This window comes from Cheilinus undulatus, linkage group 9 (genome assembly GCF_018320785.1).
Source record: "Cheilinus undulatus linkage group 9, ASM1832078v1, whole genome shotgun sequence".
Classification (NCBI taxonomy): Eukaryota; Metazoa; Chordata; class Actinopteri; order Labriformes; family Labridae; genus Cheilinus; species Cheilinus undulatus.
In genome coordinates, this window is record NC_054873.1 from 34,592,130 (window position 1) to 34,611,065 (window position 18,936).

General features: G+C 38.5%; 1 protein-coding gene across 11 annotated transcripts in view; it reads right to left on the reverse strand.

The window, feature by feature from the left end:
* Positions 1 to 18,936, reverse strand: part of ptprjb.1 (protein tyrosine phosphatase receptor type Jb, tandem duplicate 1) — a 71,271-nt gene that overhangs the window by 25,287 nt on the left and 27,048 nt on the right. For 4 of the 11 annotated variants that reach the window (XR_005992347.1, XM_041795559.1, XM_041795555.1 and 1 more), the window contains exons 2-14: positions 10,315 to 10,342; positions 9,949 to 10,143; positions 8,902 to 9,162; positions 6,843 to 7,100; positions 6,460 to 6,726; positions 4,417 to 4,677; positions 4,040 to 4,300; positions 3,449 to 3,709; positions 2,570 to 2,836; positions 1,984 to 2,244; positions 1,607 to 1,867; positions 1,018 to 1,278; positions 139 to 405 (exon numbers count right to left, since the gene is read on the reverse strand). Coding sequence is in view for 10 of the 11 variants with exons in the window: in XM_041795559.1 (XP_041651493.1) it covers positions 139 to 405; positions 1,018 to 1,278; positions 1,607 to 1,867; positions 1,984 to 2,244; positions 2,570 to 2,836; positions 3,449 to 3,709; positions 4,040 to 4,300; positions 4,417 to 4,677; positions 6,460 to 6,726; positions 6,843 to 7,100; positions 8,902 to 9,162; positions 9,949 to 10,143; positions 10,315 to 10,342 (3,109 nt within the window). In the remaining variant the exon portion in view is untranslated. Of the gene's footprint in view, positions 1 to 138; positions 406 to 1,017; positions 1,279 to 1,606; positions 1,868 to 1,983; positions 2,245 to 2,569; positions 2,837 to 3,448; positions 3,710 to 4,039; positions 4,301 to 4,416; positions 4,678 to 4,997; positions 5,133 to 6,459; positions 6,727 to 6,842; positions 7,101 to 8,901; positions 9,163 to 9,948; positions 10,144 to 10,314; positions 10,343 to 18,936 lie in introns of those variants that run through there. The other 7 variants (XM_041795557.1, XM_041795556.1, XM_041795561.1 and 4 more) reach the window with 7 other exon arrangements.

Genomic DNA, 18,936 nt, shown 5'->3' on the forward strand with positions numbered 1-18,936 from the left:
GTCACATACAGACCCATGTGTAGGGCTGACCTCAGCAGTCAGCCAAAAATAACTTAAGGAACTACTGTCTTAGATGATTGTTGGTGGGTTCCCAGATTACCAAATAAGAAGATAAGCCACATCTACAGTCATACTTACTGGTGTATTTTGAAACAGTGGAACTCTCTCCTTCTGTTGTGTTATCTCCAGCCACTGCAGTGACACTTATGTCATACTGGACCCCAGCAGTCAGGTCAGTAATGTTAATGGATGTCTCTGTCACGTTTACAGTGTCAATAAGCTTTCCATTTTTTATTTTCCACTGGACTCTGAAAGAGGGGCTCTCTCCTCTTGGTTTAGTCCAGTTCAGAAACATTGAGGATGTTGTGATTTCAATGGCACTGAGATTATTCACTACTGCAGGCTCTGTAGGATACAGGTAGGACATAAGAATGCAAATATGGAGGCCAATGGAAAATATTAAAATCTTGCCAGTGGCATGTGGAAACCAACACCTTTTTGTTGTGGATATCAAAAGAATACAGAAGAAATACCAGACTAATGGTTAATCTCTACACAGACAACATGCATTATCAGGTTAGAATTTTTTATATGATCCTGAATTCATAGAAGGGGGTGACATATCAGACAGACATTCATGCTGAGGAAAGGCTGCATTTAAAGGCAATTAAACTATTTGCACCGACAAAATCAAGAAAAAAAAGCCTGAAGTTGAGAAATCAGCTGGAGGCTATACTTGCAATGCAAGATTAACCCATTCAACTGGTGAGGTGCTCAATTTGTCCTGACAAACCCAGATTTAGTGTCAAATATCTTGAATTTCCAGTGTGTACATTACATGACTACTTCAAATAAGCATCTTGAGGGTAGAAAAAAGTTGATTGCAGCTAGGTTGTTAATAGCTATAATGAAACATCTGTCCAAGGATCAAGTCAAAAACATCTCAGATGACTGTGGATTGGTTCTACTTTTACAAAACTGGCTGGAAAGTTCAGTCACACCTACAGTCATACTTACTGGTGTATTTTGAAACAGTGGAACTCTCTCCTTCTGTTGTGTTATCTCCAGCCACTGCAGTGACACTTATGTCATACTGGACCCCAGCAGTCAGGCCAGTAATGTTAATGGATGTGTCTGTTACAGTTTTAGTCTTATTCATGTCTCCATTCCTCCACTGCACTCTATAGAAGGAGCGCTCTCCTCGTGGTTCGGTCCAGTTCAGAAACATTGAGGATGTTGTGATTTCAACAGCACTGAGATTATCGACCACTGCCGGCTCTGTAGGATAAATTTAGTATTAAGGATTTTTTTTTTTTTTTTTTAACTGATGTTCAGGGGAAACTCACAATTTGTAACTGGGCATTTAGAAGACCAACAACTTGCTCTTTTTGGGCCCAAAGGAACAAAGGCAAAAATCAACACACTGAAGGTGAACCACAATAATGTCAATGGGTGCTGTCACCACTCTGAGATCACTACACTGATCACAGAATCTTCATCTTTTCTTTCAGTGTTTTACTGATCTAATCAAAGATCAATCAAACAAGCTCCAACAGCTGTCTACAACCTGACAGTCAATATACACCACATCTACAGTCATACTTACTGGTGTATATTGAAACAGTGGAACTTTGTCCCTCAGTTTGGTTATCTCCAGCCACTGCAGTGACACTTATGTCATACTGGACCCCAGCAGTCAGGCCAGTAATGTTAATGGATGTCTCTGTTACAGTTTTAGTCTGATTCATGTCTCCATTCTCCCACTGTACTCTATAGAAAGAGTTCTCTCCTTCTGGTTTAGTCCAGTTCAGACACACTGATGATGTTGTGATGTCAACTGCATGAAGATTATCTACCAATGCAGGCTCTGTGGGATAAATTTAGTAGTGAGTTTTGTCCTACAACTGACAACTGCAGTAGTGAGCTCCAACAGCTGTCTCAACAAACAGGGTCAATATGAGTCAGATCTACAGTCATACTTACTGGTGTATTTTGAAACAGTGGAACTCTCTCCTTCTGTTGTGTTATCTCCAGCCACTGCAGTGACACTTATGTCATACTGGACCCCAGCAGTCAGGCCAGTAATGTTAATGGATGTCTCTGTTACAGTTTTAGTCTGATTCATGTCTCCATTCTCCCACTGTACTCTATAGAAAGAGTTCTCTCCTTCTGGTTTAGTCCAGTTCAGACACACTGATGATGTTGTGATTTCAACAGCACTGAGATTATCGACCACTGCCGGCTCTGTAGGATAAATTTAGTATTAAGGATTTTTTTTTTTTTAACTGATGTTCAGGGGAAACTGACAATTTGTAACTGGGCATTTAGAAGACCAACAACTTGCTCTTTTTGGTCCCAAAGGAACAAAGGCAAACATCAACACACTGAAGATGAACCACAATAATGTCAATGGGTGTTGTCACCACTCTGAGATCACTACACTGATCACAGAATCTTCATCTTTTTCTTTCAGTGTTTTACTGATCTAATCAAAGATCAATCAAACAAGCTCCAACAGCTGTCTACAACCCTGACAGTCAATATACACCACATCTACAGTCATACTTACTGGTGTATTTTGAAACAGTGGAACTCTCTCCTTCTGTTGTGTTATCTCCAGCCACTGCAGTGACACTTATGTCATACTGGACCCCAGCAGTCAGGCCAGTAATGTTAATGGATGTCTCTGTCACGTTTACAGTGTCAATAAGCTTTCCATTTTTTATTTTCCACTGGACTCTGAAAGAGGGGCTCTCTCCTCTTGGTTTAGTCCAGTTCAGAAACATTGAGGATGTTGTGATTTCAATGGCACTGAGATTATTCACTACTGCAGGCTCTGTAGGATACAGGTAGGACATAAGAATGCAAATATGGAGGCCAATGGAAAATATTAAAATCTTGCCAGTGGCATGTGGAAACCAACGCCTTTTTGTTGTGGATATCAAAAGAATACAGAAGAAATACCAGACTAATGGTTAATCTCTACACAGACAACATGCATTATCAGGTTAGAATTTTTTATATGATCCTGAATTCATAGAAGGGGGAGACATATCAGACAGACATTCATGCTGAGGAAAGGCTGCATTTAAAGGCAATTAAACTATTTGCACCGACAAAATCAAGAAAAAAAAGCCTGAAGTTGAGAAATCAGCTGGAGGCTATACTTGCAATGCAAGATTAACCCATTCAACTGGTGAGGTGCTCAATTCGTCCTGACAAACCCAGATTTAGTGTCAAATATCTTGAATTTCCAGTGTGTACATTACATGACTACTTCAAATAAGCATCTTGAGGGCAGAAAAAAGTTGATTGCAGCTAGGTTGTTAATAGCTATAATGAAACATCTGTCCAAGGATCAAGTCAAAAACATCTCAGATGACTGTGGATTGGTTCTACTTTTACAAAACTGGCTGGAAAGTTCAGTCACACCTACAGTCATACTTACTGGTGTATTTTGAAACAGTGGAACTCTCTCCTTCTGTTGTGTTATCTCCAGCCACTGCAGTGACACTTATGTCATACTGGACCCCAGCAGTCAGGCCAGTAATGTTAATGGATGTGTCTGTTACAGTTTTAGTCTTATTCATGTCTCCATTCCTCCACTGCACTCTATAGAAGGAGCGCTCTCCTCGTGGTTCGGTCCAGTTCAGAAACATTGAGGATGTTGTGATTTCAACAGCACTGAGATTATCGACCACTGCCGGCTCTGTAGGATAAATTTAGTATTAAGGATTTTTTTTTTTTTTTTTTAACTGATGTTCAGGGGAAACTCACAATTTGTAACTGGGCATTTAGAAGACCAACAACTTGCTCTTTTTGGGCCCAAAGGAACAAAGGCAAAAATCAACACACTGAAGGTGAACCACAATAATGTCAATGGGTGCTGTCACCACTCTGAGATCACTACACTGATCACAGAATCTTCATCTTTTTCTTTCAGTGTTTTACTGATCTAATCAAAGATCAATCAAACAAGCTCCAACAGCTGTCTACAACCCTGACAGTCAATATACACCACATCTACAGTCATACTTACTGGTGTATATTGAAACAGTGGAACTTTGTCCCTCAGTTTGGTTATCTCCAGCCACTGCAGTGACACTTATGTCATACTGGACCCCAGCAGTCAGGCCAGTAATGTTAATGGATGTCTCTGTTACAGTTTTAGTCTGATTCATGTCTCCATTCTCCCACTGTACTCTATAGAAAGAGTTCTCTCCTTCTGGTTTAGTCCAGTTCAGACACACTGATGATGTTGTGATGTCAACTGCATGAAGATTATCTACCAATGCAGGCTCTGTGGGATAAATTTAGTAGTGAGTTTTGTCCTACAACTGACAACTGCAGTAGTGAGCTCCAACAGCTGTCTCAACAAACAGGGTCAATATGAGTCAGATCTACAGTCATACTTACTGGTGTATTTTGAAACAGTGGAACTCTCTCCTTCTGTTGTGTTATCTCCAGCCACTGCAGTGACACTTATGTCATACTGGACCCCAGCAGTCAGGCCAGTAATGTTAATGGATGTCTCTGTTACAGTTTTAGTCTGATTCATGTCTCCATTCTCCCACTGTACTCTATAGAAAGAGTTCTCTCCTTCTGGTTTAGTCCAGTTCAGACACACTGATGATGTTGTGATTTCAACAGCACTGAGATTATCGACCACTGCCGGCTCTGTAGGATAAATTTAGTATTAAGGATTTTTTTTTAACTGATGTTCAGGGGAAACTGACAATTTGTAACTGGGCATTTAGAAGACCAACAACTTGCTCTTTTTGGTCCCAAAGGAACAAAGGCAAACATCAACACACTGAAGATGAACCACAATAATGTCAATGGGTGTTGTCACCACTCTGAGATCACTACACTGATCACAGAATCTTCATCTTTTCTTTCAGTGTTTTACTGATCTAATCAAAGATCAATCAAACAAGCTCCAACAGCTGTCTACAACCCTGACAGTCAATATACACCACATCTACAGTCATACTTACTGGTGTATTTTGAAACAGTGGAACTCTCTCCTTCTGTTGTGTTATCTCCAGCCACTGCAGTGACACTTATGTCATACTGGACCCCAGCAGTCAGGCCAGTAATGTTAATGGATGTCTCTGTCACGTTTACAGTGTCAATAAGCTTTCCATTTTTTATTTTCCACTGGACTCTGAAAGAGGGCTCTCTCCTCTTGGTTTAGTCCAGTTCAGAAACATTGAGGATGTTGTGATTTCAATGGCACTGAGATTATTCACTACTGCAGGCTCTGTAGGATACAGGTAGGACATAAGAATGCAAATATGGAGGCCAATGGAAAATATTAAAATCTTGCCAGTGGCATGTGGAAACCAACGCCTTTTGTTGTGGATATCAAAAGAATACAGAAGAAATACCAGACTAATGGTTAATCTCTACACAGACAACATGCATTATCAGGTTAGAATTTTTTATATGATCCTGAATTCATAGAAGGGGGAGACATATCAGACAGACATTCATGCTGAGGAAAGGCTGCATTTAAAGGCAATTAAACTATTTGCACCGACAAAATCAAGAAAAAAAAGCCTGAAGTTGAGAAATCAGCTGGAGGCTATACTTGCAATGCAAGATTAACCCATTCAACTGGTGAGGTGCTCAATTCGTCCTGACAAACCCAGATTTAGTGTCAAATATCTTGAATTTCCAGTGTGTACATTACATGACTACTTCAAATAAGCATCTTGAGGGCAGAAAAAAGTTGATTGCAGCTAGGTTGTTAATAGCTATAATGAAACATCTGTCCAAGGATCAAGTCAAAAACATCTCAGATGACTGTGGATTGGTTCTACTTTTACAAAACTGGCTGGAAAGTTCAGTCACACCTACAGTCATACTTACTGGTGTATTTTGAAACAGTGGAACTCTCTCCTTCTGTTGTGTTATCTCCAGCCACTGCAGTGACACTTATGTCATACTGGACCCCAGCAGTCAGGTCAGTAATGTTAATGGATGTCTCTGTTACAGTTTTGGTTTTTATTTCTCCATTCCTCCACTGTACTCTATAGAAGGAGCGCTCTCCTCGTGGTTCGGTCCAGTTCAGAAACATTGAGGATGTTGTGATTTCAACAGCACTGAGATTATCGACCACTGCTGGCTCTATAAGATAAATTTAGTATTAAGGATTTTTTTTTTTTATTTAAATGCTGTTCAGGGGAAACTGACGATTTGTAACTGGGCATTTAGAAAACCAACAACTTGCTCTTTTAGGTCTCAAAGGAACAAAGGCAAACATCAACACACTGAAGATGAACCACAATAATGTCAGTGGGTGCTGTCACCACTCTGAGATCACTACACTGATGACAGAATCATCATCTTTTTCTTTCAGTGTTTTACTGATCTAATCAAAGAACAATCAGACAAGCTCCAAGAGTGGCTACAACCCTGTCAGTCAATATACACCACATCTACAGTCATACTTACTGGTGTATTTTGAAACAGTGGAACTCTCTCCTTCTGTTGTGTTATCTCCAGCCACTGCAGTGACACTTGTGTCATACTGGACCCCAGCAGTCAGGTCAGTAATGTTAATGGATGTCTCTGTCACGTTTACAGTGTCAATAAGCTTTCCATTTTTTATTTTCCACTGGACTCTGAAAGAGGGGCTCTCTCCTCTTGGTTCAGTCCAGTTCAGAAACATTGAGGATGTTGTGATATCAACAGCATTGAGATTATCTACCAATGCAGGCTCTGTTGGATACATTTAGCAATGAGTTTTGCCCTGCATCTGATAACTGCAGCAGTGATCTCCCAACAGCTGTCTGTAGCTCTGTTTTATATTGACTGAGTGTGTTAGTCATACTTACTGGTGTATCTTGAAACAGTGGAACTCTCTCCTTCTGTTGTGTTATCTCCAGCCACTGCAGTGACACTTATGTCATACTGGACCCCAGCAGTCAGGTCAGTAATGTTAATGGATGTTTTTGTCTCAGTCACAGTCTTAGATGCCTCATCAGTCCACTGTACTTTATAGGAGGGGCTCTGTCCTTCTGGTTTAGTCCAGGTTAGAAACATTGAGGATGTTGTGACATTATGAACTCGAAGATCCGTAACCACTCCAGGCTCTGTGAGTGTAGGATGAAATACAGGGAGGGATAAAAAAAAAAAAAAAACATTTAGAACCAATAAGGGAATAAACTTCTCACTTTGGCAAGTTGTAAACCAGTAACTTTTGTTGTCTGTGTACAAAGAATACAGGAGAGATGACACCAGAGTTTGGGAGATTCACAAATGTCAATACAAATACAAGCTCATAATAAATACATCCATATTGGTAAGGTAAGGTTAAAATTGTTGAAGTATTGTAGAGGTATTTAGGAAGTGTGTTTGACTCCAAGTCAAAGTTTGGTGTGCACACTGAATAAATGTTAAGCATGGTCAATGAAGAATCCACTGACTTAATGAAGTTAAAGCCTTATATTGTCAGAGACAAATTGTTCTGTATTTCCTCTAAGTCCCTTATTGAATGTTTTTAAGGATTTCTTTTCTTTGCTGATTTGAGGATCTGTCTGTAAAAAACAACAATAGTTAGTGTTATGCTCTCCAGTAGAGAGACTGGTGTTCTTTGTGGGAGGGAAGACGGTACAAAAAACTAAAGAGATATTTTCCCAATGTGACCATATCCTGTCCTCTAAATTCACTTTGCTGCTCCAGGATGCCGCTTTAAAGATCACATATTTTACCCTTTAAAGACAAGTGTATATTGGTCTCAGATGCCCCAAAAACATGCCTATGAAGTCTGTTACTGAAAAAACACTCCAGTATAGGATTCTGTGTGTCTAAACCCCTTCTGTGTCAGCCCTGCTCAGAACAAGACATTTGTGTCTGCGTCTTTAAATTTTAATGTCTGACTGTCATTAACAGTCTGAATGCCTGTCTGACTCCGCCCCTGGCTCCGCCCCTCTCAGGTAATGGATGTGGCTCAATGGATGTGGCTCTCCTGATCCTCCTCTGAGCTTTCAGCTGAGATGAAGATCAGGAGAGGAGGGTGGGACTCTCTTCCACGCCAGGAGGGTCAACTGAACCTGGGGCAGTGCCAGTGCTAACTCCCCACATGACGTCATGAGGAGAAAATCTGAGAGCGGCTTGCTTTGCCACACATTTTTTTTTTTCCTTCTGTCATCAGACTGTAGATAGTTGTCACTTGTAATGAAAACCTTGTATTAATTTGTATTCTTTGACATTGTGTTTAACCACATATACTCTATCCTTATGTCAGTGATGTCTTCACACACTCTTCCCAACCCCTGTTTGTGTTATGACCTAAGGGGCCGTGTGACGTTGTTAACGTACCAGTGAGAATTTCTGCCCGTGTCCTGACTGGGAGACGGGGCAGTGGTCAGTTTGGTAGCACTTATTTTAGTTGGTCCTAATTACCTGGTAATTTCTAAAGAAGGTGGTAATTGCCTTGTAGTAAGTTGGCATTTTACCAAGTAATAACTTGGTAATATTCAGAAAGTATTTACCTAAAAATAATTCATTGATTCCTCATAATATTGCATTTAGGCAGAATTTTGCCCTAACCTTAACCCTGTAACCCTAACCCTACCCCTCGTAAACTTGTGGCAGTGCTCCAGTAATTAGGTAGTACTTTCAACTTATCTTGACCGTGTTACTCTATTACTCTGTTACTCTATTTGGCTTACAAATTTACCTCAAGAAACCAACAGGTAACATTACTGAGACATTACTTCATCCACTTGAAGGAAGACCCCAAGCATAGAACCCTGATCTGGCATGATCTACATCATTCTTGGGAAGGCAGAGTTTAAACGTGTATATTTTCATTAAAGAGTCATATTTATTTTGACATGTATAATTTCATCATCCATCTGCTAATGTGAATTCAAATGAACATCTACTTACTGGTGTACCGAGTTTTCGTGGAATTCTCTCCTTCAGTTTGACCATCATCTGCTACAGCACTGACTGTAAAAGTGTACTCTACTCCAGCTGTCAGCCCAGTGACATTCATGTTTGTTTCATTGGTACTCTTGTTCCATTTATTTGTTTCATCTGTCCAGTAGACTCTGTAGAGGGAGCTATTTCCATTTGGTTTAGTCCAGGTCAGAGACACGGATGAGGTTGTGATTTCACTGACACTGAGATCCCTGACAGCTTCAGGCTCTGAGTGAAAGAGACAGAGAGAGAGAGAGATGTTGGAAGGAATATACTGTGTTGGGACAACCACAGTGCCCATTAAAAGTATTCAGCCCAAGGTTAATACAGACTTCTATGAAGAAATGTCAATTAAATAAAGATATGTGAGGTAAAATAAGTGATTACATAAATATTCACCCCCTTTGAAGTGGCTGACTCTAATTCAACAGAGTTCTAGCCAACTGGTGCTGGTAGTCTCACAGTTAGTGAAATGGTAATCACCCAGGTGCAGTGAATGTGTCTAAAGTGACAGTAGTATAAAGACACCTGTGTCTTGAAGGCCCAGTCACTGGTTAATCAGTATTCCTGGCTACCATTACATCATGAAGACATAGGAACAAGAAACTCAGAGAAAGGCTATTGAAAAGTAGAAGTAAGGGAAAGGGTACAAAAAATCTCAAGGCACTGAACATTTCCCTGAGTTCAGTTCGATCCATCATCAAGAAATGCAAGGAATATGGCACATGTGTAATTTAATTGACATTACTTTGTAGAAATCTTTCTTCACTTCGACAGTAAAGAGTTTTAAAAATGTTATACTGTATTGACCATGGCTGATTTATAAAATCAATAAAAGGGTAAAACATCTAAGGGGGGGAATACTTTTATGGCACTGCGAAAGGTTTTTAAAAGTGTCCTTAATATCTTATATTTATCTAAACCAGATTCTAAAACATCAGACATGCTAAATCTCCAACATGCTTTTGTAGTAAGATTAGAAGTAAATGCAGCCCAAACAGTGAACAGGCTTACTCGTTGTGATTTCTTTGCAGCAGTTGAAACAACCGAAAAACACAGGGTAGACGGCTCCAGGAGTCAAATCGCTCAGCGATCCCTGTCCAGTGGTGTCAGTCCTGCTGGATAAGTTACAGGTTGGATCTGATTCTAAGCTGATCGATTTTGTGTCTGTTGTAAATGTTTCTGTTTCATTCCCAGAGCATTGTCTATCTAAGAGATGACAGAAGAAGGAAAAAAGGGAAGGGGTATTTATTAAATGGCCAACAAAATAAAAATGCAAACACAAAGAATGGCTTAAGAAGTTCTTTTATAAATGTGGTTATCTTTAAAAAGAGATGTAAATCATACAGCATCACAAATGAAAAGCATATGTGTACTTACTGTCACTGTCACAGTTTGGTTGAGCACCCTGTAAAAAGGAGAGAGAAGCACATTTAGTACTGAGCACCAGCAGAGGGCAGTATTGAGGTTAAAATTATTTCACTCTATCAACAGAGGACTGAGAGACATCAAACTGGATTTTTTATAATTAAATAATGTGACAGAAATGGTAAATAAATAACATGAAGGTTTCCTTTGGTGACTATTTGTTAGTCACTTAATCTTTTAACACTCCTATTGATCACCCACTCATTTAAGCCATATAGACTCAGTTTAGTGTTGTTTTGATGTATGCTGCAGGATAAAAGATTCATTTAGCCATTCAGCTCCAGAGCAGCCTCATTACTTTTGTAGAATTCATGCATTCATCAAAAGATTGTATTGCTTTTTTCCATTTCGCCAAAGTTTCCTTGTTATCAGTGACACAGCAGGGGAAAATGGTGAAGCAGTGACATTTGTACCATTTTGGAGAACTCAAAAAGTTAAAACACGCTGAACATTAGTGCCTTTTACATGTGTGGTATGTTTTACAAATATAAACACTAGATTTCTGCAATTAGACAATAATTTAAATCGATTTAGGAGGCTGCCATTACTGTGTTTTAATTTATTTCTCTACATTTTCACAATTTTACTCACCTCAGTCTGTATCTTCTACTTCTTCCTTATTATCATCTCAGCTTAAACCACACTCAGGTTACAATTTAAAAGGTTTAAGGATAAAACTATGGAGGAAGAAGAGCAATGCAACCATTTGGCATCACGACCAAGAATGCTTAGAGCTCTGCAGGTGATATGAGTGTGCAGTGCATTATGGGCTTTGTTTGGGTCAGAGCTGATCGGAACTGGCATACTGGCCATCAGTTGTACTGGGCTTCCTAAGTAACAGGCACTGCCAGTGTTATTTCGTTGTACTGTACCGTTTCTATTAACGCTAAAAAGTCATTTAAAGAAAGTGATTCATACAGAGACAAACTACCTAATGCAAAGATGCTATACTCACGATGCATATTCTAAACATAGAACCATGTGAAGTGCAAAAGAAGACTCGATTCATGACCTGGACGGCTTGCCTTCTCTTATGTTTCCAAATATCTTTAGCTTCCTCATTTGCAGTCTAAAAGTTTATGAAAGTCAGAGAAGTATTTGCAGGTGAGCATTATTGCGTAACTTCCCTCAGATTCGGTCAAGATTCAGGTAAAATTTTGTTTCACACTTCTCAAAACTCATTACCTGATCCTTTTTGGATAAAATACCTGAACAAGTAAGCTCTTTTCTTTAAAAAATAACTTCATTAATCCTGAACTCACAGTCCACTAGACTGTTAAACTACTGGGAAATGAAACACTATCAACAGGTGACAAACTAAAAAACATGATTTAAATGGGTCACATTAAAATAGATGTGTAAATCTGTTTTCACGCAACATCAGGAGATCGTGAGATCATGTTTAACTCTGATCATGTTCGGGATAACAAAAGCTTCAGTTTTCTACGTCTATTTTCTGTTGGTGACTGTGATGCACTTCTTACTCGAACAAACATTTTGGCTGAAACAGATTTAAAAATGTGACTTGTGATCGCCGTAAATATGTTTGTAAAGGTGTTGAATTTGGTGACAGAAGTCTACAGCCATTGGATTGTGCAAACCAGTTCGGCAGGGAAACCTTTATATAGTTTGTTTAAAGTGCAGCGGCTACAGCGGTGGCCACACATCATGGCAGCTCTGCCCATGCCACCGCAGTGTACTGGGGTGTGACATCATGTTGCAGAGCTCTGCTGTAATATGGTAGCAGCCAACATGTGAAACTACCTCTCTCAAAATGTAGAACTCTTGTGTTTTTTTGTTGTTGTTTTTTTTGTTCAACATGCATATAAAAGACACTAGTGTTTAACTAATAAAGAAAACACAACATGTCTACTTTTTGAAGAAAAACAGAAAAAGAATCAAAACAAAGGTGACAGAGCAGACAGAAGAACTATCAAAAGATAACAGCAAAAAAGGAATGAATGGATGTTAGGAGACTATATTTTATACTTCAATTTCAAATTAAAAAAAGATGTCAGTTTTCAAAGATTACACCAATAAATAGTCGATACAAGAGGGAAGAATGGAGGGAAGCTGAACTAATGACAGCAGGTATTAATGACTTTATTTTACTAATAACAGCAATATGTAAAGCACTAAAGATGCTTTTATTTAAAAAAAAAAAGAATATATACATGCTGAATTCTATCCATCCATTAATTTTCTATACCACTTATCCCATTAGGGGTCGCAGGGTCATTGGAGCCTGTCCCAGCTGTCACTGGATGAGAGGCGGTCGCCAGTCAATCGCAGGGCTGACATACGGGACAGACAACCAAGCAAGCTCACACTCACACCTACGGCCAATTTAGAGTGATCAATCAACCGAACAAGCATGTCTCTGGTGGTGTGAGGAAGCTGGAGAACTAGTAGAGAACCCACGCATGCACTGGGAGAACATGTAAACTCCACACAGAAAGGCCCTGACCAGGAAGCAAACCAGAAACCTTCTTGCTGTGAGGCAACAGCGCCATACCGAATCCCTTTATGTGAAAAAACAGCTGTTTAACTTAAAGAGGTCAGTGTCTGGACTGTCTTAAAATGCCATGATGATTGAATTTATATAATGATTTAAAAAGATGAGATAAATTCTAGTGAAAAAAGTCAAACTTGCTTATCCTAGTAAACCTTTAAACTAAACACCTGTTTTACAGTTTAGTTGCTTTATCAGTCCAGTGTTTGTTGTCCTTCATGGTTCAACCTTTACTCTATATTTAGAATGCATACAGAAATTATTCAGACTCCCTTCACTTTTTTATTTTTATTTTTTTATCACAGCCTGATGTTACAAGGAAACTAACATTTTTATCCTTTAATCTACATTCAATACCCCTACATGACAAAGTGAAAACAGAATTTTAGACATTTAGAAAATGTATCAAAAATAAGAAATAACAACTCCTATACTTAGACTAACTTAATGAGAAGATGCCATACCATGACTAGTTGTTGTTAGTTCTGGTTTATTTAGTCATCCTTTATTCAATTAGATGTTTATCTAAGCATCTGGAGTCGGTCAGTTAAATATCTACCATGTAATGAATAATAAACTTGTAATTTATTAACTAATAAAGACTGTTGGTTTTTCCCATCAGGATACTTCCTTAACAGTTTTGCATGGACACACATACATTCAGTTTGGTGACATAAAGTCTCATTGTCTCATGACATAAAGATCCTGTTAGCATGTAAGCTAATATCAAAACAAATACAACCTGACTTTTATCAGTGACGAGTGTAAAGGCAGGTTTTTTTTAAATGGCATGGTTATATAATTACACTGACTGGTAATAAACAAACATCATGCCTTCATAGCAGCAGCTGTGTATTTCCTCTGTTGTGTTATTGCCTATATGATGATGTCAGGTCTTAACAAACAGCCCTTATTCCTTATCATTCATTAGCCAAAACTTAAACGGGCCAGAAAAACCCTGACATGTTTCCTTTGGCCGTGTTTGCCACACAGCTAAACATTAAACACATGGCATCATTGCTCAAACCTGCATCATTATCTCGCTCACAGAGCTCACACACGCCGGTCAATCATTAACTTCTGCTGACAATGGCAGAAAAGACTTATACATACTTTTAAGATCTTAACAGATTGATCTTTAAAATGAATGAAATATGATCACACTGGCCTGTCACTGGAAGGAGTTTTCATAGGGCTGTACGTTTTGAGTGAAATAGTTTTCTCCTAAGTTAAAAATGAAAGACTTCACCACAAAGAGTCTACTTTAATTGAAAGAAATCAACATGAAATCAAGATTAAGAAATGCTTTGGTTGAAAAACCTATATGTATATTCATTATACAGAGTAATGCCTGATGACAGACATGAATCCTGCCAATCCATCTGGTTTGCAAGGTTAGCATCAACCAGGAGGGCCACTTCTAACAGTTTTGCTTCCTAGTTACGTAAAATCAATCCATGAAACATCACATGATAAAGTGGATTAGAGTTTATGTTAAAAGACTCAGTAGTGCATCTCATCATGGACACATCTGTTAGGATCATAATGATAAAAGGGGTCGGGGCGGGCTTCCACACTGAGGAGCTTGGGCAAGAAGTTCATTTGAGAGCTGAGAATAAAGGTGGTCCTCCACAAGTGAGCAGCACAAACATGAATGAGATACAACAAGAGAAGGGCATCTACCAGCTGTAGCTCACGATTCCTTATGCAGCTATCTTTGACGTAACATCCTGCTATTCCACAGCAATGATGAACATTTTATGTCTGTCACAAACAAACTGTTAAAACTATGAATATTAAGAATTTCTCTGGCTTTGGAAATTTGGAATTATTTCAAGTAATTTAGGTTCTCAATCAAAAAATAAATTCAACACAGGAGACGTCATTTTTGATTAATGTAGACAATTCTGTGTGTAACGTAAGACCAAACAGTTGAAGGTTGTGAAAAAAAAAGATGTTTTGACTTAATTAGCTATCCAATTAGCTATTTCTAATCTAATTATCTGAGTTGATTGCACACATACAACGCAGGTGTTGAACACGTATTTTTTGTCATTGTATTCGAATTATCTGACAACATCCCTTAATCTGCAGAGTTTCCCAGAATGCCTTTGGGCATTAGACACTTTTGCACCATGAGTGAAGTTACTGACTCAGACAAGTCCCGCCTGTATGGAACAACTATGATGTACAATGATATACAAAGAAGAGAACTTCTTGATGCAGTATCCACCTTTTAGTTATTGTCACTAAAGCTGGCCTACCTTAAGTAGCATGACGAACATGAATGCATATGTGATTAAAAATAATGATGATAAGGGAAAATTACGGTGGATGAAGAACATGTAGCTTTATGAAAAATACTTAAACATTTTTATGTTGGAGTTAAACAGAATTTTTGAGTATAGGGAAGTTTCCACAGTGTAGTTTAACTTATAAAAGTCAAATTAACCCTAAATAAATGTTGAAGTAATGAGTATTCAAAAAATATTTCCACAACTTAAAACTCTGATGTAAACAGTTTTAACAAATATTTCTCAAAATATGTTGTTTCATTCTAAATGACTGTCCTAAAAAAGTAGTTGGTAGCATGCAGAATATAACATTTTGTTAAAACTCATTATTATCATGATAAAAATGAATGTTTTAACTACATACAAAAGGACAGAGTATATTTGTCTACATACAATAGCACAGGCCCAATGGTTTAAAAGTGGTCTGAGCAGGAAAGCAGCAAAGAAAAATGTCAACTTTGTATTAGACGTTGCCCCGTTCGCCCACCCCTCCCTTGAGGCTGATGTCCTCTCCTTAACTTCTCTTTTTCTATTCACAGCAGTGACCCTTCCCTTCCTGCCACTCCTCTGGGACTCTTCTTTTTGAAGTAGAACGGTGCCACACAGTGGTGTGTGTGAAGTTCAAGGGTTCAGTCTTTGAGGATGTGGTGAGGGGATTTTGTAGTGTATGGGGGACCACGACTACAGTGCATTATAATAATGAACATGTTAGGGATTTGTCTCTCTCACTACATTTACCAGGAATCACTGGGATAAACAAGATTTACAAAAAAAAAAGCAACTTGTGTAGACTGTTGAGAGGAAGAGTCTGTATGAGGAAGTGATCAAACTTCTGCTGTTTGTAAAGGGTGTTAGCATCACTTAACTTCACACTAATGCCCCAGTAGAATGTGTTGAAGGTGATACTCAATTTTACCTCCATCTGTTATGTACTGACACATTTATTCATACAACTGCTGTAAGAATAAACCGCTATGGTAATGCAGATGGTTTGCTCAGAAGCTTTAGTCATTTAAAGACAAATACCAATATGAGACCCCTCCACAATTCAGCTAAAAGCAACCATAGGGGAGAATAAAACATTTTAAAACTTGAACAAAGCAAGAGAATAATGAACAAACCCAGATCTAGAAATACCAACAGAACATAATAGCCTTTTAGAAGAGCATCATAAGTCATACTCAGCACATCTGAATTGTTTTCACATGTCTCTTGATCAAGTCTCACTTATAAAAATAAAATACCAACGGTCCATTGTTCCTGTATGTCTATAGAGATCTACCTAACTCTAATCTGCTCAATTCGAAGGCCTTTTGTTTAGAACAGGGGTCCTCCCAAGGGACTTTATAAAGGTTTAATAAAGGTTTTGATTAAATTTGTATGATTAATGAGAAAATATAATTAATTGAATAAAAAACTCTCTTGCATACTTTCCAAGAAAGCTATAAAGTCTTCTATAGCAGAGATCTCATTTAAGGCAAGGCATAACTCTGTGCCTCAGGCAACTCTAGGTGTGCCTTGGGGATTTACATCATTACAACAACCATACTTAAGATACTATTGCAAGCATTAAGGGGGTGTTTTTGCATGCATATGAATATGGTGTGCCTTGAGATTTTAGGTTGATCTCTGGTGTTCCTTGGGCAAAAAAGTTTGAAAACCATAGCTCTATGAAATCTAGGAAATGCTATTAAACATCTCTGAAATTTTATCCTGTAGCTTAATGTAAACTTGAATTCATGTAGGTCTTTCATGGAGAGCTGGCATATACTGTTACCTTAAGAAATGTTTTACTATAAATAGCAATAGAGTGGTGCAGGAATGAGTCCTAAAAAAGGAAGTGAGTTAGGATTTTAGCACTTCCGGTTCCCTCGTCTGAAAGTCTATGCTATTTTTTAAGTCTGTGGTGAAAACAAGCCCAAGAGTTTCATGTTTTATCCTACAACATAAAATACATCTGAAACATGTCCCACCTTTGAATTGTGTATCTTTTACGTCTTAATAAAGGCGGTTGCTAAAAGACAGCTAACAAGGACTACAGCGTTTGCCGGGAAGACTATACGTCATCATCCAAAGCGCAGCAAATGAGCCTGCTGTTAGCATGTATCCGAGGGTGATGACGTTAAATTCAGTTGACCGTGCTGTAGTTCAATATAGCATGATGTTAGCTTTTTTCTTTTGTCAGTTAGATTACAAACCAAATGTGATTCTTTTATTATCAGTTTATGGGGATTATCTGTATGAACAAAACATGTAAGTTTCATAAACTTTTATTAGACACAGGTCTTATTTTCAGCAATAATCCAAAAAGCCATTGAAAAATCCCATAGGGTTGACACCGAGGGAAACTATGCAACGCGAACTTCCAGGTTTGCCGACAAAATTACGTCACGACTGCACCACACTATTACAATCGTCAGTCTTCCTGCAGATGCAGTAAGTTTGCTACTAATGCTAATGTGGCTATTTGCTTCAGCAGATGATGTTAAACTTTATGTGTAGGTTCTGTTTGTACAGTTCCTTTTTTACTATTTTTCACAATAGTTATGTTTAAGCCAGTAAAGCCCTTCATGTTAAATTGAATACGCTAAACAATAAACAAAGAGGATGATTAGCTTCCCATGCTAACTTCAACAAAGTTATGAAACAAGTACATACAAGTATTGTGATTATTAGCTAACACAAGTGTGAATAATGACTCCATTGTTCTTTGTATACAGTAAAACAATTGAACTTTGGAAAGTAGATTTCAGAGACACCGTGTGGAAGTGTGCTAGCTGACCACGCTGCTAACTAGCTAACAGGCTACAATGTGTCATATTTATCAGCTTGCTATAAAACACAGTTGAAAAAACACCTTCTATGATGTAAAACTTGTATTTTTTAAAGATTTATTTTTGGACATTTTTTGTACCTTTATTTGATAGAGGAGGACAGTGGATAGAGTCGGAAATAGGGACAAGAGCACAGGAGAGACATGAGGTAAAGGGCTTCAGGCCCGATCTGAATGCCGTCCACATATGTGGGGCGCGCCTTAAACCTCTAGGCCACCTGCACCCCTTGATTTAAAACTTACTGGGATTTATTGATCAATCATGTTAATATGAAGTGCTTTAAGATCTATTTTGGTAGTGTCAGATGCTTTAGACCTTTGAGTTAACAGTTATGATTAGATATAGAGCTGATTATTTAACTTATAAACAAACATTTTTAAAGCCTAGCTTAGCCTAGCTGGTTCAGTTGTTCAGATGTCCATATATGAAATACTGCAGGCTGTATGATTTTGCCTGGTGGGCAACTTCTTTACTCATTTATTGATACGCAACATAAGTCCTGTTTTATCCCAGTAATTCCCAAAACGCATATTCCAAGCAGCTACATGGTAAAAAAAACAGACAATATGATCCTCCACCCAATTGTTACAGGTAGTAATCAACTTTTATCATCTGTAAAAGTGCACTTCCTTGTGTTGAACAGTAGGAGGCACCGTCCGTATATTTATGGATATATGGACATCGGTCACATACCTGTGTGGAAACAAGGTGTAAGAGGTAATTTATACTCTACTTTAAAACCCATACGGATATGGACGGAGCTATTAGTCCATACTTTGTGTTCATTTCATCCATATTTGTACACGTTCTCTCAAAGCTTGCAGGCAATATGTTGCAGTACCACTTGCAATCATGGGGGCAGTGTAGAGCAATGTACCTAACAGTTCAACCCAGAGCAGCAAAACACAACCAAGAAGTTGACTTTGAAAAGTGG